We start from the raw sequence: 24,806 nt of genomic DNA on the forward strand, positions 1-24,806 counted from the left end.
GTACCTCAGGTTACATGCTTTGGTATATTTTCGTCTGCTTGTTCTATAGTGACAATAAAGCTCCCTAACAAAAAACAACTTAATCCTAGGCTGAAGAAGTTGTTCCATCAGGTGCAAACGAAACATTTCCAGGTGTTTCTGCTATGCAAACAAGTGCAACCTTAACGATTACAATCAATGATATTAATGACAATAAACCAACCTTTTATAAGTAAGGCATATTAAGTATGTAAAGTGCTGTATTACATAAAATATATGGACCACCAATATAAATGTTTTATTGACTCTTTTACTGTACAGATTATTGGACTTAACAAATACTTCTAATAAGGTTCAGCAGAACATATTTAATGCAAGTTTAGAAGAAGGAACTTCCAACTTTATTGCTATTCCAAACCTGTATATTTATGTTGAGGACATCGATGTAGTAAGTTGTTACGATACTTTCATCAGTGTAGATAATTTTCTTAAAGGATTTAACCACTGAATTTGGTTTACAGAATTCCAATGCTGTATTTTCTTTACAAATCACTCAAGGAGTAGAAGAGTTTACCGTTTCCCCTGAGATAGTAAATGGGGAAGCTTTAGTGACTTTAAGAGTCCGTGACTCCACCCTTCTTGATTATGAGAAGCAGAAATTCATTGATGTCAAAGTGAGTACACTTCTTACAAAGCTTTGTACTATAGCTTGGTATTTGCTTTTTCCACAGTAATCATGTGGGTTGGCACATAGATACACACATATACTTAAAAACATTATTTAACTGTTTGTATATAATACTGCATTTTATTAGTTTTTAACTGTTTTAGTTACACTTTAAGTCATGTTTTTTGGGTTAATTTGACAGATTGAAGCCAAAGAATTGGGAACTGCAGAGAATTATTCTTCAGTGGCTGATGTGTTGGTCAACTTGACAAATATTAATGATGCTTCCCCTGAATTTGAAACCACTGTACTAAAAGCAAATGTTTCAGAAAATGCCAAAAATGGGTCATTTGTGATTTTAGTCAAGGTAAAGAAAAAATATTTTAAATAATATAGGTGTACAATATTACTATTGTGTCTTATTGTGAGCCAACATAGACATATATAGATCTGATTTTAACAAGCAGTAGTCTTGCGATATTTTTTTTGTTATTTTAAAAAAGTTGCCCTAGACATGTCTAAAGTATTATTTTTGGTAATTTTTATTATTTAATTGTTTCAATTCTGAAAATTGTTGCTTTTATCAGGCCACTGACACTGATGATGGACTCTTTGGACAAATTAACTACACTATATCTGCGAACGGCGTGTGAGTTTAATTTATTTATAACTTTGTAGCAAATATTGTTTTTAAAAACTGTATGGGATATATTGTAATACTTTTAGTGTACAGAATTATGAATAACAGGTAAAAGTTGGTTGTTCGACAAAACAGCTGGACTTTTGAAACATTTAAGCAAACAACCAATTGAGCAGTGTTGCATTGACGTAACTAAATCTTTTGGGCAAATTTACCTTAAACTTATTGTTTTTTATTTGATTACTTAAATTTTGGGAAATTTAGCCTACCTAAAGTTTTGCTTGTTGAACAATTTGTCCTCAATACTTTTCATTTTTGTTTTGTGCTATTAAAATAAGGCTTCGGATCAGACAAGTTTACCAATTTTTGAATAAAACATTTTATTTTGCTGTGATTTGACCTGGTTTCTAAACCAAACAAGTCAGCCATTTGCTGCGCCATTTGTATGTTTTTGACTGACAAATATAGTGAATAAATCTCAACTAATGGATGGAATACCACAAAATTTAGATCCGAAATCATAGGGTGAAACTTAGTGGTTTAAATATTTAAAAGGTCTAATTAAATCAAAATCGTAGTATTTCTAAAAAAATATCTATGCCCTGCAGTGATCTCATGATATTCTTTGTCACTTATCGAATAACAATGCTTTCAAAGAAATAAAACATTTGTACACCACCTGCCAAACGTATTTTAATTAACCAATGGTTTAGATTTTCCGTTGCACATGAGTGTTTGTTTTTTATTTTTGTGGCGTCACGTTTTAAAACCTTTTGTGACGTCACTCCCAAAGTTTTTCTTACCCTCCCCCTAACCAAATTCCTGAATCCGCCCCTGTATAAAAAATTTCAAAATCCTTTGCTTCTAAAAAGCGCATACATTTTAGAAAGCTGTAGGAACACCTAAAACAGTTGCCTCGGTTCCGCCAAAACCCCCAAGCATTAAGTTAAGGCAAATAGTTAAACTCCAAGTTTTATATTTGACTCTATTTGTGACCTGACCTATAAGCTTGGTACCCTTTTTCCAAACAGGTTCGAAATTGTTGATCCAACCGTTGGCGAAGTGACGGTTAGCAACTCAGAGTCGCTCGACCGCGAGACGCGAGACGTTTACTACGTAACAATCACGGCAACCGACGGCGGCAATCGCTTCTCGACGGCGACTCTCGAGATTCAAGTCCTGGACGTCAACGACATGGACCCAATGTGAAAGGATATTACCTTAACCATTAAAAATAAATAATTACAGGATAACAAAGGTTGCGTACTGCTAGCCCTAGCTGAAAATTTTGTAAAAATATTATACTCTTAAAATAAACAATGTTGCAAAAAAACTAGCTACAGTCGAAATTCTGTGATTTATTTGGCTCGAAACGCACTCCGACAACAATGCACTGCTTTAGTGGATTCCCAATCTAAAATATTGCCAAAGAACGGTATGGATTTGAACTGACGATGTCAGTACAGGCGGAATATATATTCCTTTAAAAAATGTCTGATCGCAGTTTTACTCGGGTTTTTAAACTTTGAGTTTTATGGTTGGTATGGAATGAAATACGGATTTGTGTCTATCCATTTGCATAGTTTTGTTATTTTATTTGGTTATTTGACATATTTTTAAGATTTCAACGGTCGTTATATTACGCAACGTTGCAAGAAAATTCAACTGCATTCTCATCGGACGTTCTTGTATACGTGAGTGGCCTATTTAGCAAGTTATTTAAAAATCTACTATTTAACCGAAAGTTTGATGACCATACAATCAAAGGAAAGTTTATATTACCTCTTGAAAGTTCCTTATAGTTGGCATGGCCCTACATCAACAGGCCTCTAGCTACTAACAATTGCTTCAAGCTACTAGAAATGTGTTTTGAAGCCAATTAACTACACATGGGTGACAATATGAGATGAAATAGCATTCTTAACCAGTCTTCATAAAATATCAATCGACAGGCCTCGGACGACGACGAACCAAACACACCGAACAGTGAAATCGTTTACTCCATCATTGATGGGGACGTGTTGGGAAATTTTAATATTACAGATGCCACAGGCGGACAGCAGGGCGGTAGGATTTCTAAGATTTCTTATTAGTTACCGTGCGGCGACCTTTTAAATTGACCTATTAAGGGCGACTAAGTGAACCCCAAAAGTTGTCTATTACATCAATATAAATATGTAAAAAATATTTAGTTGCTTTCTCCGCGGTGTTTATGAATTTTAATGCTCTTGTCTGTAAGAACAGAACGCAACACGTATTAGTGATTTGTCATGTTATCGGCCTTGTTTTCAAACGAACTTTCGTAGCTTAGTTGGTAGAATTCTCGTCTGAATCATTTATGAGTCCAAACCCCACCTCTTTTATCGCGTTGCAGCAGATCTTCGTCGACTCATTCAACTTAGGCCTTAAAGCTTACTATACAGGCTTTTTTATAGTGGATTGTTTCTTTCTTATAAAGTCGTTTTTTTGCGTGATGTGCGCTTTTAAGTTTTTCGATTTTACTGGAAATTGAAACCAAGTGTAACATGTATCCTTTGTCTAAAAGATTATTTGCTTTTTTAAAACACGAAAGAGTTATTAAAATTAATGTAACGAAATATTGTTTTATTTTTATTTTTTATTCGCGTTTCGTTAAAACCAGCGACTTTAAGTATGAGAAAGGGTACTTGGATTTTATGGGACATGCAAAATTAACCAGGTTTCAAGTAAATTCGAATGTGATTTCTGTATAGCGGCGCAAATTTCTGGTTTCAAAAAAAACCTTACAGATCAGATTTTTGAATGTCTTGTTCTCCTGGATGAGACAAAATCAGTATTAAAGTGTTGTGTGATGAGTGAACAACGCTCAGTGTATCTCTGGACCTTATAATATGTGCTGTTGTTCTCCAGGTCAAATCATTGTGGACAAACCCGTCGACCTCGAAACCTTGACCGACGACTGCTCCGAAGGCGTCGGAACAATCACCCTGACCGTCATGGCGTCTGATCAGGGAATTCCCCAGCGTCACGCCAACACAACGGTGATCATTTCAGTCGAGGTGAATTGCTGTTAAGCCATTTTTTGTGCCGAACTTCCCACAATATTGCTACATTTTTACTTGAAATAAGGTTGTTACGAAAACTATAGTCTTATATAGAGCAATTCATTGCTAGGATGTTTTCAATAACCGATACCCTTGAATATTTGGATACAGGTGTGGTATTCAAACAGTATTTCAAAAATGCCGGAAAGGTGTTGAAAAAACTAAATTTTGGACAGCAAAAACCCGAATCCCAAGTTAAAACGAAGCCTTTGCATTTCACAGGACGTTAACGACAAAGCACCAACTTTTGACAGTCCTGAGTACAACGCAACAGTGGAGGAAAAATCCACATACGGCGTCACAGTGACAACGGTAAGTTAATAATTGGCTGGAGAGAGGTCGTAAGAATTCGGCTCAGAAGCCTGTTAAAGTGCACTGGTACTTATTAAGTGTTTGTATTGGCTTTTGCTGGGAGATCGACCCTATAGTCCTATAGCCACTAAAGTTTTGCTGCGCGCGTTTGTGCATATTTTAGGCTTGTTTACTCAATAACCGTGCAATCGGGGAAGTAGCGTCCCATGTTTACGCTCGAAATACTTATTTGACCACATTATAATGCGAAACAGGGTATTTCCAATTTGCTCTGTTCGTAAAAACAGGGTAACAAATGAAAATAAAAGTTACCTTGACTTTTAAATATGGTATACATAATTCAAATATCGGCTAAATCATCACATGTTGTAGTATTCAGCATAGGTGTTACAAATTTCCGACTTGATTGAAAAATACAAGATTGAAAATAACGTTGTTGTCTGGTTACCTTATTTATGTATCTGACGATTAACAAACTGACGTGAGAAAACACACAATCTCGTTTTGTAAGGGTAAATGTAACTAACATAGTTCGAAAACGGGGTTAATGTCGTGATGGCAATCAGACAAAAGTGTAATATATATTCTATGTCGGTTAAAACCTAACCCCATTTTGGCCATGCTAAAGATGATATACGTAAAACGACGTCAAAAAGTCTTAAACTAAAAAGTAGCCGGTAAACTTCAGAGTTGTCAATCAATTGAAATTCTAAGTGCGATTTAATTTTTCTTGCAGGTCAACGCAACAGACGGCGACTCGTGCTCGCCAAACAATCTGCTGGATTATCAAATCGGAAACGGTGGAAGCTCTTCGTCTTCAAACATGTTCCTCATCGAAACGGCAAACAACATTGGGATACTTAAGGTAGGCCAAGTGGGATTTAGGATAAGCAGTTCAAAATTGCCCACCAACCGAACTCAGTATCAGATCTGTCTTTATATAAAGTTTATTGGAAGATTTCGAATAAACAATGTCAATTAACAAAAGTCAAGCCAAAGCTGTTCACGAAACATATACCGATGTATGTGTAGAAATACTTTAGCTATGAGAAACAATGTGCAAACATTACCATTGCCCAGTACCATTGTGCTTTGTGTATAGGTTCAAAACGCTGTATGGGGCTCAAAACTTTTTTATGTTTGCAAAGGGTTGGTTGCTTACCTCTGCTGTGACGTATTTAGGTTGCAGAAGCAAACAAACGCTCTTCTGTTGGCATTTGTCAGTCCATGCTTTCTTCTTAAATTTGATATAGGTGCTTTTTGAGAAATGAATAATAAGGGCCTTTCGAAACACCTCTCTATTTTATGGGACACAACTTAACTGTATATTAATTTATAATCGAATACTATTTTGAGTATTGTTCGCAGCTTGCTGATGTATATTTAATATACAAAAATAACAGTATTATTTTTTATATTGGTTATTTTATTATTAGAGAAATGGGTATTTAAAAAATAAAGAAAAAAGGTTATGAATTGGTCTAAACCTACATAATTAATTAATAGTCAAAATAAAACATACTTCTTACAACAAAAAACGACTGAAAATATTTCCACTAAAGCACTACCTGGTATCCACGTTTTACTCAAAAACCTATCCCATATATAACTCGCGTGCAACAACAATTGAGATGTTTTTTCTCATAACTGGGTTTCCAAAATTAAAACGTCGCCTATTTCTAAAACGTTACAAATGAGTCTGTCATAGTTTCGAAACGCACACCTTTGACAATCACAGAATTTATGAACAAAGTTAACAACAGCAAAAAATAGGAGGCTTAGCTCGCAAAAGAAAGTAGCAGAGTAGAATTTGCATAGATCAAGGCGATTCACAGTATATCAGATTTACAATCAACACGTTGCGGTTACAAGTTTAGCGATTTTACCTGTCGCAGTATTCAGTAAAATCAGTGAACATAAATACAAAGGTTATAATCATGAAAAACAAATGAGTGAACACATATTCTTGAACATAGGTGGTATAATTTAAAAACCTGATGCATTTTGTTTATTCTGTTTGTTGGCTTATCACCACATGAACTTTGCTAGTCGTAAATTTTGTATTCATTCAAAATTCGGTTTGAATGACAACTTGTTAAGTGTCCTATTTACTTGTCATTTGCTTAGACGTTAAAATACTTTACGCCACTTATCCACAAACAGATGCGCCGAAAGAGCCCTTATGTCGAGTCCAAATCAAATTTAAAGAACCGTATACGACTATCTAAACAGCATAACTCTAATCACTTTGAATTTAAACAGAAACACAAATCCAAAATCTTTAAATGCGATAGGAATTTGTCTCAGCGTATGTATCGCCACGGTTAGTAGATTTGGTTTGAAGTACACTTGTTCAGCAGTTAGAACAAAACTGAAAGAGCGAAGTGCTCGTACAATTATTTGATACTTGACGAATAGTTAAAAGCGTTTGCTACTAAGATGCGACGTCAAAACACAAGCATGACAGTTGGGCAACAGAAAATTAGTGCCAACGCAAAAGCAACTTGAAGTCATTTTTTAAATAAAATTAGGCACACGCTAGGAAGCAAAAATGCGAATTATTGTCATTAACTGGCTTTATATTGAGTTGTGTTTAAAGGACATAGACGCCGACTTCCGCCTAATTGGTCAAGGTCACTCACATAACTAAACACAAAATTGAAAAACATCGGGTTTAATACACGCCTGACGAACCTTAAGTTTACAAAAATCCACAAAACGATTTAAAGCCGTTCACGCATGTGTCATGGTTCCTATAGCGGATGGAAGACCTTGATGTCGTTCGTGCCGCTTTCGGACAGATAAAGCGCACCCCCGGTGTCCGCTTTCAGGTCGAAGGGGTTCCTGAGGGGTTCCGAACCCTCGTCGATGACGTGGCACTGGAACCGGCCCGTCGTGTCGTCAAAGGCCGACACCCGGTTGTTGCCCCAGTCGGCCACAACCAGGGACCCGTGGGGCGAACTTAGGGTCACTTGCCCCCCCGGCAGATGCTCAATCCCGCAAGGACTGATGAACTGACCGTCTCCATGGCCTGTGAAAAAAGAGATGGACACATTAATATTTAAATTGTCTATATGCAAGCTTTCGCCGAAGTTTCAATAGCGCCTCAGCTGTCCGAAAAATTCAAAATCTCGGTAAAGAATATTGCCTAAACCAAGGCTTTCAAACTTTTCAGCCTGCGACCCCTTTTAATTTAATAAAATTTTCCGCGACCACCTAGGTTTTTACCAGTTGCTTCGGCACGGTTTGTTGAACTGATGTGCAGGGTTTGTTTAGCATTAGGTTTTCCACTGGCATATCAAATAGAGAAAAAATAGCAATTTTATAGATGCAACACTTTGTATAAACTTGATACGAACTTAGCAGGTTCGCGACCCTTAGTTTGGGAAGCCCTGGATTAAACCATTGCAATAGCAATAAAATTGGCAAATTGTAACAAAGAAAAGCAAAATATTTAACAGAATAAAAATGTTTGAGTTTAAACTAAAGATATGGAAATACTTTTAACCTTTTTGTTTGAAAAATATTTTCACGAAATATCACTATTGTGTATATATATATATAGCAGTCCCCCTTCATTTTGTTCAGCGAATGCTCAAACCTCTGAATTGTATTGTTAAAGAAACACTGCGCTTTGAAATACAAAACTTTGCTCTCGCCAAGTTGCTGTCCAAACACCCTGAAAGCTATTTGGCTGCTGGTTAAAAATTAACGTTATTCTGTTGGCCGATAGCTTAATCATTAGCTACATTTTGCTGCACTTTGTTGTGGAGAATGGCAATATTTACTAGCTATTCAGCGTGTAATAAAAAAATTTAATAGATAGTTGACAAACTTGAAATGGGCGCAATGCATAAATGAGAAAAAAACAAAAATGGAATGCAGCAAAATATAAATCAATTTTAATTAATAAATGAGAATTTTAAGAGATTATCAAAACTGTGTCGCCAAAGGAAGCTCAACTTAACATGTAATGACGACCACAGTTTTAGCTCGGTTTTGTCACTTTTTGGTTTCAATAATAGCTGCAGTACCGTAAGAGCAAAAAACAACTCAAGATATTTCGAATCGCGGAGAAGTTTCAACGGGGAGGCTCGCCACTATTCAGTAACGGTCTCGCATCAGCCGGAATCCCACCTCTAACTTGCCATCAAGTGACGCGAAGCACACAAAGGCACGCCAAGGGTCCTCAGGGCGCCCTGAATCGCACTCGAATGGCAAAATGGGCACAGTGGGGTCTTATCTCCACAACTCACCTCTCTCCCCGATCGTGAGATAGGGCAGGGCGGGATTCCGAAAGTCGTAGCCGAAGACCGCGTGTCCTTGGGAGTCGCTCGCGTAGATCTCGTGTTCGCTACCGTGCCTGCAAAGTGGTAGTAAGCGTTACAAGCAATTCTGAGACGCAATCCAGTCGTTATTGAGTTCATGGGTATTAACGACCACACACACAGCCCGTTGAACCTACTTTTATTGTGAATTCTCTAGCTTAAACGGCACTACATCTCACGTTTAACAGCAAGCGCTTGTAAATTATTTTATAGCATTTCCCCGAAACTGTGAAACTTGGGATGGTAAAATTATTTTTGTATGCATTTAATACAGTTCAATTCATACAGTCACTTCAAAAGCATATAGGCTACATATAGATACATGCATTATGCATGTTAATTCTAAACTGTATCTGTTATTTCCTAACAGACAACGTCAGACCACAGTATATCGGTCGCCTGTTTTTGCGATTACTTGTTTTTTACATTTTACCAAAAATAAACTATTTTTTTGTTATAATTGTGTATAAACCTCTAGCAAAACATCAATCTGGTCCGTTAAACGGCCTTTGGGTCAAACGGAGAACGTTCGAACTGTAGTTTAGTAAATGTTCGCATCGGTATATTGTCAATATGAATAATTGATATTAAACCCGGTCATACTGCGCTGTTATATCCGCCACATCAACTGTTTAAGAAGAATTATAAACTTAAAATAGAGTTTCGCCACTATGGGTTTTAAAAACAAAATCAAATTAACACGGCTTTGCGATGAAAATATTAGCACATGGCTTGCGGCTTTTGTTTGTACTTATGACACAAGAAAACAATACTTCTGGGGCGTTTTGTCAATTGAGCCAAGCCGTTGCTGACTTTTTAAGGAATATTACTGAAAGAAGAGCGGACTGACATTGACATCTTGCGCCAGTTCGTACTCGTTACAAGTTAACCTTTTTGTCTGCTGGTTTCATGTGACATAAATCGCCTTTTCTTTAATATTAAAACACCTAATCAGATGCATTGCGTCACTGAAGGCGAAAAATGTCAAGGCGCGGCTCTTTCAATAATAGCAGTCAAATAAACCCTTAGGAAAAGTTGCTCAAAGTGTTAATATTTGCTCAGCGTTTGAAGTGCACGGATTGTCGTTAACTTAGGCGGGCATATAGCTGGGGCCTTTTTACAGATGGAAATCACCATTTACTTTATGGAGTCTCATAAAGAACCGTGTTTGGACTGGGTCTTAAAAAACACGAAAAAATGTTGTGATGGAAAATTTCGACCTGTTTCTCTTTGTAACTTACTTGTAAGTGAGGAACTCTGGCCAGCCTACTTTGCCATCGTGCGACGATGAAATGCTTCCGACGACGTTGCCTGTCGTTAACACAAATAAATCAGGTAAATAAGGCGGCAAAGTTGATTCGGTAATGTAAAAACGCTGGTGTTGCGACAACGACCTTTGTGCCTTCCTATACGAAACAGGTGTGGCGCGAAAGGCAAAACAGCGAAGTAAACGGCCGCAAATCAACCAATTGCCTCGTTTGTTGTTTAACACAGAGCGTGTCGCAAATAAAACGCGCTTTGTTCGGATTCAGAGATTTTGCGACGCAATAACATTTTTGCGCCTCAACGAACGCTTTTAGCATACAATAAAAAATAGCAAGGAGATTAGCAATCGGCATTCCGTTTTGGCACAGAATAAAAGCCAACCATTTTGTAAGATAATTATAATTGAAATGATAAAGACAGGGGCGATTAGAGCTACTTTTGGCGAATTGTTTTCTACTTAATATGCCAATAAATAAGTAACTTTAATTTGTTAGAGAATTTTTTTATTACGTTCGAGGTATTTTTTTCAACAAACATTCGATTCTAAGTGGCTATATTCTTTTTGGCCGCAGTTAAAATTTCGCATAATTTAAACCAAAACTCTCTTCGAAAAAATGCAACTAACCTGCCCGAACGTCGAACATCGCGATCCGCCATTTTCGCAGCAGCTGAATGTCTGACGTCACAAAGGTCTGATTCCGGGGGTGCATCACGACGCAACGAGGGTTCTTCAATTTTGCCGCGCCTCCCAACTTCCGCACGACGGCGCCGCGGAGCGTGTCGATGACGTGTATCTCGCCACTGGCGCTGGCAGCACAGAGCACGTGACGTGCCGTGTATGACGTCACCCCACGCGGGCAGCCCGGGATGCTGATGGAAGATCTGTAAACAAAATCGCCTCAGTTTACTTTTGTTAGATGGGCAAATCTTCTCCTTGATTTAGACTTAAAGCAGGGATTCTTAAACTTTTTTTGCTGCAGATCCCTAAAAAACATTGCTTTGCGTGTACCAGTTTGGGCACGGAATTTTAGATATGACGTCATCAATTAATGTCACAATACAAATAGACCACTAAAATCTGCTTTTCCGGTCAAAAAATTGTGAAAGAGCAATGAAGTCTAAATATACATTCAGTGTAAAATGTTTTATTTTTAACCCAACACTTATCTTTGAAAAAATAATTACTTTTACACAATAACGAAAATGTGTACACTAATATTTTATTTGGGGCTTCATGGACACCCTAAAACTAGTTCACGTACCCCTAAGGGGACAATAAACCCCAGTTTATAAACGCCTGACTTAGAGAAACAACAAACCCTACCACTACATAGAGATAAATCTCTGTTAATTGGTCTGAGCATCCAAAAGTTCGCCTTCCACTTTAGTTTTTTTAGCGTTTAAAGTAATACATTGGATATGTCGCATCGACTAAGATATTTTGAGTGCCTTAGTATTAAAGCAATAAAAAAGATATAATGCTCTTCATGTTTGAATCTATCCTACCAAATATTCACATAACACACTAAACTTTTTGAAAAGAAAGCGATTAGCAATGAGAATTCACAGGATTGTCATTTTATACAGGACTGTATTTTTTGCTAATAAACAAGTAAAAATGTTTAAAAACCCGAGTATATACAGGCAAATTGCCTGCTGTCATTGGTTTGCTTTAAAAAAACGACCAAATACATTGCGTGTCTTGAAACTACAGATGCTTTATTCAGATGGAGTTAGAATCGACTGAATTGGTTCTTACTTGTGCTTCCCTTTGTACGAGTAGGTATCAATACAATCTCCGTGGCAATCTGATGCGTATATGTCACCGCTCTGGTCCAGGGTTCGACCTGTTCCAAAGAAATAATATTTAAGTCGTGTAAGACTAAATGACGCTCGCTGTACGCCGAAGTTAAAGCAAAAACAATTTCATGAAACACCCCTAAAAATATTGCAACAATTGTTCTATAAGTTAGGGCTCGAAACACCAAAATTTAAAGCAACGTGTGTCAGTCCACTGCAATGCTACAAATACTAACATAAAGGTTTGTTGTAATGCAATTGGTATTCCAATCTATATCTTGGTTTAGGTGTGACCTATTTTGTGTCAACAGCTGTATTTTTACCCGGAGTTCTGTTGACCGATATGTACGGGGTTGACATGGCGCATTGGCCATGTTCAATCTGTATCACTCGGAAGTATTGCACGAAGTCTCCCGGGTCGTCTTCGAGGGTCGGAGTTCTTTGCAGGGTGTCGTAAGGCGAATTAGTCGACCGGAAGGCGTGGTCGCTGTTAAAAAGAAAAATGTCAATGTTAATCCTTTAAATTCTTTAGCAACCAGACTAACTCCATCGAGACAACGCTTGTTGGCGGAATACATGGCGGTAAATCATTCACTTATTCAATATCCATCTTCGGAAAACTACTAATACCAAATAGTTTATAACAGTGGTAGTCTACCCAAAACTTGATGAGAAGGGGTCTAACTGTGAAGAAAGGATTGTTCACATTTTTAATTATTTTTGTTTATTCTTTTTAATTGAAATGTAAGACAGCATGTCTTTTTATAGCAAAAAGTAAAGCAAAACTCAATGTCTAATATGTGAGTGATTTCCAGCGCTTAAGTGATCAAGACATGATAACCTTGCAATTACGTCATAGATCAAATGCCTATAAATTAACGTTTCATGTGCTGACGGAAGCGGTTGATCTAACGATAGTCTTCAAATACTGATAACATGTGTAAAGTGAAAACGTACCGAATAGGCGTTGCATTGGGATCCCCCCTTATCTTCTCCATCTCCACGTAGTCATCTTCCTCGCTCCACAAGTCATCAATGTCCTGGTAGTCTGGACCTTCGTCGATTTCCGAGTTGCCGGAGCTTTTCGCCGTTTTCCGGACTTTTTCGACCTTCCGGTACATTGCGCTGGAACGGCTCGAAACTTTGGCTCTCGCCGAAGTGCTACCTCCTGTTTGATGATCCGGTTGTTGGACTTCATGTTTTTTCGAAACTTGTACTTTATCTGGACTTGGCGGTTCGTCGTATATCAGCTCCTCCTGATTGGATACTGCCTCGTTTGTCGGCGGCTCGTCGTAGATTTGTTCTTCCTTCTCTTCTTTTGCGTCCAGGTCATCCGGAGTCACGTCGTAGATCTGCTCCGAGTCGTCGCTGGAAAAACTGGAAAGGTACGCGCGACTTGAATCCGCTTCCCCGTTGCCTGGCGACTTGTCCTTAAACGTCAGTGAAGAAGTGGCGAAGTCGTCCGCCTCTGAATCACCCGGAGGTTGATCGTAAATTCCCTCTTCTTCATCCTTTTGTTCGAGATTTGATTCCAAATCGTCATTGGGGCCTTTTTGTTCCACCGGAGGATCGCAGTAGATATTTTCCTCATCCGCAACTGCGAAGACCTCGTCCGGAGTCTCGTCGTATATTGCGTCACCGGCAGCGTCTGACGTTACAGTGACGAGCTCCTGCGTCACCGTGTCTGTGCTAAGAAGGTTTCTGCGGCTTTCCTCCTGACCCAAGGGCGCCGCAAGCTCCGAATCCTCTATACATGGAGCATCGTAAATCGCCTCCGTGTCCTCCTCCCCCTGGTCCTCAACAGGTTGAACAAGGAGGACTTCGGACCAGTTCTGCATCGCCTGGAGGAAGACGTTTCCCTTTAAGGCGAGCGCGTGCTTTTCGAAAGACATCGACTTTACGCGCTCGCCCACAGCACTACCAAGGTTGACAGGACTCGGTCTCGGCGTGTCCGGATGCGGCGCCACCACTTTTTCTTTCTCAATCGACTCATCTTCAACTGGAGTTGAAATCGGAATGTCGTAGATCACGATGTCGGACGTGATTCGCGCGCCTTTCACGTCGCCGTTCCGGATCAGCGACAATCCGTCGCTTCGCCTCGAATCCGACCGCGGCTGATTTCTACGTAGAACGTTGCCGAGCTCCGACATGAAATCCTTCCGTGGAGTTTGATCATCCGCCTCTTCGCCGTCCGTTGCTATGCCGGCAGGCTTGTCGCTCTCGGTTTCTTGGAAGTCGTCAACATCGCTTATGACGTCACCCGGTGATGACGTAAGACTCGAAGGAGGCACGTCGTATACGGAATCGTCAGAAAATGAGTTGTCCTCATTGCTAAACGTGCCCGCGGCGTTGGGCACTTCCAGGAATTTTCCTTCATCCTTGAGATTGGTGTTTTTCGATTTCTTCTTCTTTTTCTTCTTTTGTTTAAGGACCGGCGACTCCTTTGATGGAGAACCGTCGGACATAACTTTAGACTTTTCGCTCGATTTTCGTCCGTATCGTATCGATTTGGGCGAGATACGCAACTTTCCGAGAATGCCGCCGAATCGTTTCGGGGTCTTCTCCTGATTTCCGGCCTGCTCCGGGGTTTCGGATACCTCGATTATGACGTCACCTTCTTTATTGTTGTTGTCGTCATGCGCCATTGCGTCACGGCCGTCAATGGCAACCAGGGCGTCGCCCTTCTGCGTCACGTCGCTCTCAGGACCCCTGGAGGCAGGAGAGGCTATCTGAGGAGGAAAGATTCTCTTCATCAGCTCGCTGCTCTTGATCCACTGTTTCGAGTCGTAAATTTTGCCTTTCTTGGACACCAAAGATGGAGGAGTCGCTAACTCCGAGACGCTCGTGGTTGACGCGCAGGAGGAAAACGCTCCACTGTCGCGCCTCGGATCTTCCAAAACCGCAGCTTCCGCATTGCTCCTTCCCTCCGAGTCGTTCTCCTGCACTGTGACGTTAGAAATCGAGTCAAACTCGTCGACGGTGGACTCGTGCGCGAAGCTCGACTCATCCACGCTGCTGTATATCGGCCGCATGGTGGCGCACTCTGCCTCGCTGATTGAATCGCCCAGATCGCACATTTCCGCTTCCCTGTTGATCTCGGCAAACACCTCGTCAATGAACTGGTACTCCTGCATGCCCTCCAGCGGTGATTGGGAGAGCGGATGCGGGTCGTAAGGTGGCGCGTGCGGTTGCTGAAATGCGCAGTCCCATGACAGGGGCCTTGTCGATAAGTCCTCAATGGTTTCGTATCTGAAACAAGAACAAACGTAATCATTGCTATGCACTGCTGTCACAACATGCAAGATTCTCTGTTGTGAAAACTGGTGTTATTTGCGAATGATATACTGATAAATTTTACCATAGAAAAATTTGCACACTGTATTCCATGTTGGTTTCCTTCGTGTTGACGAAACGATTAATTGTTCTTACTCGTAGTTTTTTCCGCCTAAACCTTCGTCAAACTCTTGAATTGGAGGTGTTCATTTACAGAATTGTGGCCAAGCCAGAAATTATATTTGTTTTTGATGGATGTGTGACATGCACTTACGCTTTAAGAAGCCATATTAATGTTCCTGTGTGCTAACCAATTCAAACAGATGGGGCTGAAGTGTACTTCTTTACGCCGTTTTGGTTAAATTGACGTTATTTTTTGGTGTTAAAACTTAACGTAGTTAGCAAACTGCTCTTATTATCAACATCAATTATTTCGAAAAGATTTGCTTCGTATATAGTTTCGTCGTATTCCAGGCGAAACTAAATTTGCGCAGTGCTTCGAAATTAATAAAACTCGGTATAGCACTAGTGTATATTTTTGTTCAGTTGGTTCATTTTTTTTTTGTTTTTTTTTTCAACCACCAATTAGGTGCATAAAGATTATGCGCACTAAAACTGGTAAACAGCTCCAGGTTTTGGCTTCCTTTTTAAACGATAGAGCTAACATTTCATTCCTTGGACACTTTATCTTAGGGCTCACGCGCATATGATTTTCATATAATAGCCAAGGTTTCCAAAGCTTAAAGCGCAGTTTTAGATGCAATCTAATTTGAGACACTGCGGCTTTCTAGTGTAGGTTAGTCCTAACTTCCACGTATATAACTTTAACTGTTACGGTAAATCGCTGTTTACATATCGATTTTCCCACAACCTGAAGTACGAATAAAAAAACCTAGCTTTTAATCGCCTAAAACTACAGCGCACTTCTGCAAAATCCCGCAGCTCATAATCACCGTTCGCTCTCCCGAGTGAAGCGCTGTCCCAATTTCGACCTGGCACAAATCCCATGCTGACTGCCTCACAAAAGTGGCCACTGTTACGCCTCACGAAACCACGCCCCTCGTAGATTCCGCTACCCTAACAACTCGTGCATGTTTCCTCCTACGTCGAGGCGCCGCTGTCCATTAAAATCTAATCTGGCCGTTGGGCCGTTGTGCTCTTTGTGGTCAAATAAACAGCCTTCAAAAGGCCGCGCTGTTTCCAAACGGAATGTGCCATTTCGTAATCGCCCTGGCTTTGTATTGATAGTAGGGTGCTTATACCTATTTTTTCGCTGGAGTTAATGATTGAAGTCGAGCGACGTCGTTTGCCCCCCCACTGGTTAGTTGTTTGATATTTCCTGTCGCGGCCTAGCTACGGCTATTTGGAATGGAATGTTTTTTGCAAAGCTTCCAAATCGTGCCCTGTATTGACTCGCTATTTCACTAAAAAAAAAAAAGGTCATAATCGTCATAAAGTTTAAGATGTTGTATTACACACTAAATAATAATGACATGGACCAGTCCAGGCCTACCTTTAAAATTTGTTTAAAATCAGTGACAACTTTTTAAGTGGCATTAAAAGCAACTCGCAAAACGTGAAATAAATACCGAAATTATCCTACGGCTCACAAACACACACTAAGCGTACAATATCAAAGACTACTAAATTCTAAATACGCCATACCTTTCTGTGGTAGCTCAAAGGTAGCGTTATTCCATATGTAACACAGCGTACAACTGACTATACATATTCACTCTAACACAAGCTAAAACAGACTTTGCGGTATTGTCAGCCGATTCCAACTACTGCGTTGTAAGGCACTCGAGAGGATATATATGCCGGGCCAGGGAACGCCAAAGGGGCTCCGTAAATAAACTGAAATCCGGCACTCGTCGAAAAAGAAACAGAGCGCTTTCAACTTTATCAAACAAGGCACAGACAAGAGGCGACACGTGCCGTTGTTTGTAGACATTAGGCTTTAGCCCTGCGCTTCGTTTTGCTTCGTGAATATGTTGAGGATGCTTGCGGCTTCCAACACATATACGTGAAAATTCTATAGTGGTGATTAATCGCAAGCCGCAAGAAAATCTCTTGTTTGATGAAGTTGATGTATAATGTGCCTTCTTACTATTAAATAGGTTTTTAGTTTTTCACCCCACATACATTTTTCGTAGGCCACATACTCACTTACACGTCCAAACACAATAAATAAACTACAGAGTGTTCTGGGACGTAATCAAAGTAGTTATTCTATATTTGAGACAAATAAATTTCGTCACTAACAGCATCATCTGCCTCTTCCATTGAATTAAATTTTATTATTTACGTATAAGAACAGTCTGAAGATTCTTTTTTCGGGGGAATTTTCATTGTTTATCTGCAAGATCGACCCTATATGTTTTATTGAGATGCCAGTTTAAAAGTTATGTTTTCACAAATCTAATCGGAAATTTGCTGGTGAACGATAATTCAAATGTCATAATGGGCTAGCAGGTTGTGATTAAAACTTCTCCAAAAGTCATATTTGAGATAACTGCGCGGTTTGTAAGGCCAGCGCAGTTGCCATAGATTAGCGCCAATAAATTAAAACACACAGCGTTCTGCACAACAAATTCTTTAATGTCTGTAGGCTGATAGAATCGCCACCTCAAAAAAGTAGAAAAATATCCTCACTTAAAAATACGAATTATAAAACATTCACTCCGGCAAACGTGTATAGCTTTCAATCTAAACATTTTCGTCGTTTAAAATTCTCGCAAACTCAGCCCAAGCGCTCAACTACATCTGAAAACAATGAAAACAAACTGCGCCAAACCTTTGCCTTGAACTGCGTTGTTCTAAAGACAACTGATATCTTGTCCTCGTCTCCTTTGGTTTAACCAGTCTGGCAGACGAGTTTTCGCTTGTACGATAAGCGACAGACAAAGAGCGAGCTATAGTTTGGCAAATGTGTGTATCTTGGTAGATTTCTACGCTCAACCGTTTTCTCCACACCTGCGCGGAACCTAAACAAGCGACCTGCGTGCGTCACTTTTGTAGCGCAGTGACGTCATGACATAAATATAACCGGTATAAATCACGCCGCCGCCATGTTTTCGCCCGCAGTTAACACCGGCCCTATTAAGGTGGTTTGCTACACACAAACTTGGCCAATCTATTAAATTAACGTTAATTTCAACAGCTCTATACACATGCGCTATCTATTGTTTGTTTCTACGAAAATCCGGTTCTTTTAAAACGTGTGGTTTTGCGTTTTTCTTTTCAACGCGACTTTGAGCGATTCTGATCGTGATCGGTCAACCAAACGTTTGCGTGGTAAATGTTAAACGATTCTCTGTCGAATTAATTTAAACTTCGCAGAGGATACTGCAATGATACATCAGCCACCCTGTGACTTGCTTTTTTTTTATTCGCTGGGTAACGCTTAAAATGCAAAAGCGCATTTACGCTGCTCTAGTCGGATTTGGGCATTAACTATACAGAGTATTTTTTTCTGCTTTCTTCGTACGAGCTCACAATATAACCACATTACTTAATAGCCGAATATTTGGATATAGGAAATTTCACCAACCCATAAGACTATTATACGGTGACGCTAAACGCTTTTTGTTAGTAAAATAGACTTTAATGTTTAAATTAAAACGACCTACGACACCTAATAAAATTCGATGCAAACTTTATTTGCGTGTTTTTATAATAAAAAATGTAGTTTTTGTTTCCATAAAAAATCCTGTGTATTTTCACAAATGTCGACCGAACAGTTATGTGGGGGTTAGTCAGCGAGTCAAGCCATGTCTACTGTCTGCTGAATAAGCCGACACCCGTTAGGTTTTAAAACAACAAAATCATATAGGTTAAAACAACAGAGGCAAACGGCAAACTCACAAGTTGCTGTCAAGCTGGTCGTTGGTCGAAAAAGCTCTCCGGTCTCCCATTCCACCGAAGTCGGTTATCTTATCCCAGTCGTCGCGTCCGAAAGAGTCGCGGTAGCCCAGAGTGCGAGCCACCCTATACAGACAAAACGCAAATTAGGCCATTTGCTGTAATGATGCAACTGGCCTTATAGTCAAAGCGTGATAGCGTACCTGTTTATTACTGGTTAAACGTTACGGAAAGAGGCAGGCCCGACTGCTAGCGTTTATGCTTGCAAACAAAAAAACTTAGAATATTTTGCAGTGTTGGGATGTGTCAAGTTGCGATTGTCACGGGTCTGTTTTCGGCTTAGGGTAAGGCCCTATTAGCAGGGATGGTATCTAGTATTTTATGTTGCTAAGTTGTATTCATGGCGCTTACATGGTATTCTTAAATTCGAATGCTGTCCCTTCTTTGCATTACGTGTACATCAAGAAACTATAAATGCACCTTGTAAAGTAACGCAGTGCGTGGAACCATTGCAGGATGACTGCAGAAAGTTCAACTCTTTTCAGTTTAATACACACTTTTCTGTAAGCCAAGCAGCCACGTGTACCTTACATAAATTTTTTTTTCAATGCACGCGAATAATTAGGAATCACAGATTATCATAAATTAAAATTTTTCAAATACGTATATTTCTCCAAAACATTGGCATAAATTAAAACATAGTAAATAATTTGCATGTTTAATATCAGAATTAAATCAGAACTCCAATTTACTGAAACGCTATTTAGAAAAATCTAATACTATTCTTAAACTAAAACAATGCGAAAGCATCTACATTCTTTGTTACATATCTGTTAAACCTTACGGCTTGCACTCCATTTAAACCGGTCTAATTTTTTTAAAAGGCAATAATAAAACCTAATCTGAAATAACCTGTCTCTGGTCCTTCGCTTGAGCGCGAAAGTTCCCAGCACGGGATTCCAGTTATCCACTTTGCTTCGATCTTCACTCTGCGGCCGGACCGTGTCCGTTCGCTTGGGCAGCCGCGGTAGGGTCCTGCTGTACTTTCGCTTCATGGGGGAAAGCTTGGTGGGAGACGCCACGCTGCCATTCTTGGTCCTAACCGTTCGTCAAAAACAATTCGTTGTTGAGCGTTACTCCGAAAACACTTGTTTTGATTATGTAATCCCTGTTTTTTAGCGCTTGTTTATTAGAACTTTATCATTTGGGTTCTGGTCTTTGAGCAAGTTTGACGGCTTTCGCACGGTTGCTTGTTTGGCATATAAATGATAACAATCGCTTTAAATAAGGGGCTGGATTAATAAAGGTGTTCTGAAATGTTCAGAGTTATAAGTTTAACGTGCTCTTTGCGGCGTTTGATTTTACTTCGAAGCGACCAACATTGGACAACGTTTTATTAAATACGATCCGACATGATTTGCTGTTGTTACAATCTTCACATGGAACACATTTTTAAATTTTATGTTTAATTTATGTAAAAGATTTAAAAAGTCTCAGATTTATTCCAGCAATTTGTTGTCTGTAACATGATAAATTGTTAATCCTCAACTAAAGAGGAAAACGTGCGAACATCGTTTAGTTACCTGCGAGTCCTTCGCGTGTCCAAGTTAAGTAGGGCTCCCTCTGCAACGTGCCAACTCTCCCCATCGGAGAAATCGAAAACGCCCGACGATCGGTCTTGCTTCTTCTTCCGAGGACTCGCAACCCGCAGTGACACGGCTCTCTTCACCCTCGACAACGTGCTTTTGGGGTTAGTGGAGGACTTCCGTCTCTTGCCGGGACTCTCTCCTCCGGTTAGATCGCTCTTTGGTCTTCTTGGGTTGTCATCCTTATTATCGACGACGGTCGAAATCGGGGTCTTGGTGGGTCGCGTCTTCAGTCGCGTCGACATCTTGCGCTTTACCTCCTTAAAGACTTTCTTAGGGGACTTTATCGTGAAGGCGTCGCGGTCGTTGCGAAGCGGACTCTTGTCGCCCGTGGCAACGAACGCGCACTCGATGTCCAGTTGAATGTTACTAGTTTCTTCTGTTTTTTCTACCTCCTCCTGCTGCTCAGCTTCTAGGATGACTCTTACGGCTTCGGCTTGCTCCTGCTGCTTTCTATCCTCTTCGTCGCGCTCCCTTCTATCCTTTTCCTTTCTCTCCTCTCTCTTCTTTATTTCCTCTTCGGAGATATCGGGAACCGAGGTTCTTCTTACGTCCTCATGGTTAAGAATGTTCAGCAATCCTTCGTCCAGATGGTGGGAAACACGCCTCAGCTTGACGGTAGATTTAAACGGCGAGATGCTCTTGAAGCTCTTCTTTTTTCGGATTGGTGAATTCGGGTTTATGACAATCTTACCATTGTCATCTCGTTGCTCTTTGACCGTAAAATCCTCTGCCGACATTCTGGTATCGCGTTTTACTTGTGTCAATTCATCGTTTTGAGTGTTGGTATCGGTTTTGTACGGCGAGCGCTTACGTGGAATCGGCTTCGGTGCTTCTGTGGAGTTTTCAACACGATTTATTTTAAGCCTCGGCGCAGGCTGCGGACCACTTGCCAGAGCGGGTTCGCTTTCACCTGGCGTTAAACTACCGCCTAAGGAAACCTTTCGAGACGAGTCATTGCTACCGTCGGTCATTTGTTCAGCAGCAGAGTCCTTGTCATGGCGGTTTCCACCAGTTGTTGGTATGTGCACGGTGACACTCGATTTTTGAAAAAAAATTGGAGAATCAGCTTCATTTAAAACGTTTCGCCCTGACACGGCTCCGACGTCGTCCGTTAACGCGTCGTTGTCGTATCGTACGTGAAACGTTCCTCTCTCGTGATCCGGAGACAGCTCTTCCAGCTGGAGGAGACTCTTTCCTCTAGAGTGTCTGAGGATGGATTCGCCCACTTCCACGCTTCCCTTGCTCTTTCGCGGACTCGTGATGTTGTTCATGTACTTCCGGATGTTGCCCAGGACATTGTTCCCGGGTTCCTGGGAGGAAGAAGTTGAAGCATCGGTGAACATCCGCTGCTGGAGTTCAGTCGTGGCTGCGATGCTCTCCGAACTTCCGGATCCGGTTGTTAAGCTCTTCTTGCTCTTCTGCTTTGTTCTCGCCTTCTCCTCGTCCTTGTTTCCGAGAAGGAAGGGAAGATCAAGCGGCGCGCCTTTGGAGAAACGCTTCGGAGTGCTGCGCTTGGGCGACTAATCAAAATAATATATCTTTAGATTTGTTTGCATTTGTTTAATTTAACATTCAAGAATTTTTTTTAATATTTTTAATACAATTTACAGTCACGTAGAACAGTAGCTCGCGTTTTTTCGTGCATTAACAGTAGCTCGCGTTTTTTCGTGCATGCGTTTTTCTTATTATATATTGTACGAGCGTTCGGTGTCATTTACCCTGACGAAGGCGACTCACCAGAAGAGCTGTTATTTATTATTATTCTTATGCCTGGTAGCAGTTTATATATGTATAGTTCAGTACTACTAGCAAATATTAACGCCATAAGGAACTAGCAGATATCAACGTTTTGTACCAAGTTATAGTATCTAACAAACTGGTCCGACAAACTAACTGACATTTTCTACAACGGTGTGCACTATTTTGGAGCATAATGGATGGAGGTTTTAGTTAGACGAAATGATATCAAAGCTTATTTTGAAGTAGGTAACATTTTAAACGTTTCGAAAATATCTATTTGTTCATTTTCAACACCCTTTTTATTACAGTTTTAACATGTTAACCAAGATACATTCGAAACATTCAAAATTTTACCTACTTATATATGGTCTTTTGTATGCAGCATGATAAACACATTTGTCACACTGCATGCAGCAGTTTTTCTAAATTAGATACTGATTAGCCTGACAAAATGACACAAGTCTAATAAATGTTGGCAAATTACCTTTTCGTTGCCTTTGTTGCGATCTGCGCCCATCACGCCTTCGAATTTTCTTCTAATGTTTTCCATACACAGTGGTCTTGATCAGGCCAGGTCGACAATTTTGTGACTTCGCATTAAAACCCTGTTTTCAGCAAAAATCTCATCGAACAGATTCTCATTTAACGATTGTCCAGAGGCAGAAAGCGAACTACAGTAAAACCTGAAATGATTATAATGAACCTCAGATTTAAAAACAGATTGTGTTGTACTCCTGTCACATAAAACTTAAAGTCGCAGATTGGCAGATTAGTGAGATTACACTCTGAAAATGCTGCATATTGCATTTCAAATCTATACACAGTATAGAGCTGTTTTCTTGCTAACACCAGGTATGTTTACCGCCGACTCTTTGTAACCAACATGATTCTCTAGCTAGATTTAGTCTTGTCAAACGCGTCTCAATTGTTTTCATTTTCCGGTTCGAAGCAGCTACGTCTTGTCCATTTCTCTGTCGCGCCATGACAAGGCAACAAACAAGCACCTTTCATCACGAAACCAGCCGGAAAAGCGCAAAACACGTTGCTGTGCTCACCTTGTTACGTTGCTCTTGTTTACAGCCAAACGTTTTTTGTTGTTTTGCACAAAGTAAAGGGGCCAGCAGCCGGTTCAGGCAGTTTCGCCGCTCAGCTTTTCGCAAAACGTACAATGGGCGTCACCAAGCAAAAACAATGACGGCTCGGGTAGAACTCGAATGTTTAGCGAAATTTTCTGCGAAAGTATTTCGTCATTGCAAAATAAAACCACTAATAAAAGTAAATCTGAGTCAGTCACTTGTGCATCCTGCAAATAGGTGCAATGTCATTTCGTTGTATTTTGTATTTATTTGTCAACCGGGTACACTATGCAATCTGTAATGTAGCTTAAAAATGAATTACAAAGCCTAAAAGGTCGATTAGATGGACATCATCTTGATTATTAATAGGTTTCGATACGAGCTTGTATCATCTTCAGTTATTCACAAAAAGTTGAAATATTTAAAAGAATCGGCATAGCCATCTGTTTTTGTCCTGATGCGTTGAAAAATAATACGGTTTTGTCTACAGCCAAAACGCCTGTCTATCAATTTTATTAGTTAAAATTATATATACAAAGTGTAAATACAAACTTATTCAGATAAGAAAATGCATCCGTCCCTTATAATCAACTCCGCATAATAAACCAATTTAACATCTGAAAGATTTAACCTTAGACTTACTGCTAACTTCTTGTAAGACTTACTGCTAATTACTTGGTCTCACCTGTGCACGTTAAATGTCGACTTTTAATATCAACTCCACGCGACGAAACGTCCCCCTTGCTTCTTGTTTATCCATTCGTGGGTTATATGATAAACAGCCACGTCTTCAAGTTTTAGCTTCTCGGCGACTTTATAGTACACCGCTTACTTTTTTATAAGCGCTTATTCACACAAAATCATAAGTTGTTGGATCGTTAGTTTTCTTTAATTGCTGGTTTGGAAAGTTGTGTTTTTACCTGATAGTATATACGGTTAAATTTATTGAAGTAAATCTGCATCTATATAGGATGTTTACCTTACAAAAGCAGACTTTGTTCTAACTTTTTGGTTAATGCGCGTAGTTACTTAAAATTTAGTATCGCATATACTTCTCCGTGCGTCCTATTATAGTAATAACCAATAACTTTAATACTCCGGGTTAGCTAGTAAACATGTTTTGTGTATA

The 24,806-nt window shown here is 39.9% G+C and overlaps 2 protein-coding genes across 2 annotated transcripts in view; one reads left to right on the forward strand and one right to left on the reverse strand.

Moving 5' to 3' along the window:
* LOC146137782 (cadherin-23-like) overlaps positions 1 to 24,806 on the forward strand; it is a 72,159-nt gene that overhangs the window by 18,041 nt on the left and 29,312 nt on the right. The window contains 10 exon segments of the mRNA XM_083394442.1: positions 301 to 427; positions 501 to 653; positions 849 to 1,013; positions 1,234 to 1,295; positions 2,318 to 2,491; positions 2,908 to 2,980; positions 3,239 to 3,353; positions 4,176 to 4,324; positions 4,592 to 4,681; positions 5,418 to 5,546. Of these exon segments, the coding sequence (XP_083250568.1) occupies positions 301 to 427; positions 501 to 653; positions 849 to 1,013; positions 1,234 to 1,295; positions 2,318 to 2,491; positions 2,908 to 2,980; positions 3,239 to 3,353; positions 4,176 to 4,324; positions 4,592 to 4,681; positions 5,418 to 5,546 (1,237 nt within the window).
* Positions 6,459 to 23,151, reverse strand: LOC146137784 (uncharacterized). Its single transcript, XM_083393709.1, has 11 exons — positions 23,086 to 23,151; positions 20,796 to 22,381; positions 20,125 to 20,310; positions 19,216 to 19,338; positions 13,033 to 15,324; positions 12,399 to 12,562; positions 12,035 to 12,122; positions 10,901 to 11,157; positions 10,251 to 10,320; positions 8,938 to 9,044; positions 6,459 to 7,712 (listed from the first exon to the last, which is right to left on the reverse strand). Exons 1-11 carry the CDS (start codon positions 23,149 to 23,151, stop codon positions 7,435 to 7,437), a joined length of 5,217 nt encoding a protein of 1,738 aa, XP_083249835.1. The 3' UTR covers positions 6,459 to 7,434.

Source organism: Ascidiella aspersa, chromosome 7 (assembly GCF_963924565.1).
Source record: "Ascidiella aspersa chromosome 7, kaAscAspe10.2, whole genome shotgun sequence".
Lineage (NCBI taxonomy): Eukaryota > Metazoa > Chordata > Ascidiacea > Phlebobranchia > Ascidiidae > Ascidiella > Ascidiella aspersa.

What these genes read in the sequence shown, in the direction of transcription:
- LOC146137784 (XM_083393709.1), bottom strand. Translation starts at nt 23,151, where the DNA reads ATGGAAAACATTAGAAGAAAATTCGAAGGCGTGATGGGCGCAGATCGC. An exon ending in AAGCGAAGGACCAGAGACAG is followed by an intron (nt 19,339 to 20,124) that starts GTTATTTCAGAT and finishes TTGTCTGTATAG; the next exon opens with GGTGGCTCGCACTCTGGGCT. An exon ending in CCCAATGCAACGCCTATTCG is followed by an intron (nt 12,563 to 13,032) that starts GTACGTTTTCAC and finishes TCTTTTTAACAG; the next exon opens with CGACCACGCCTTCCGGTCGA.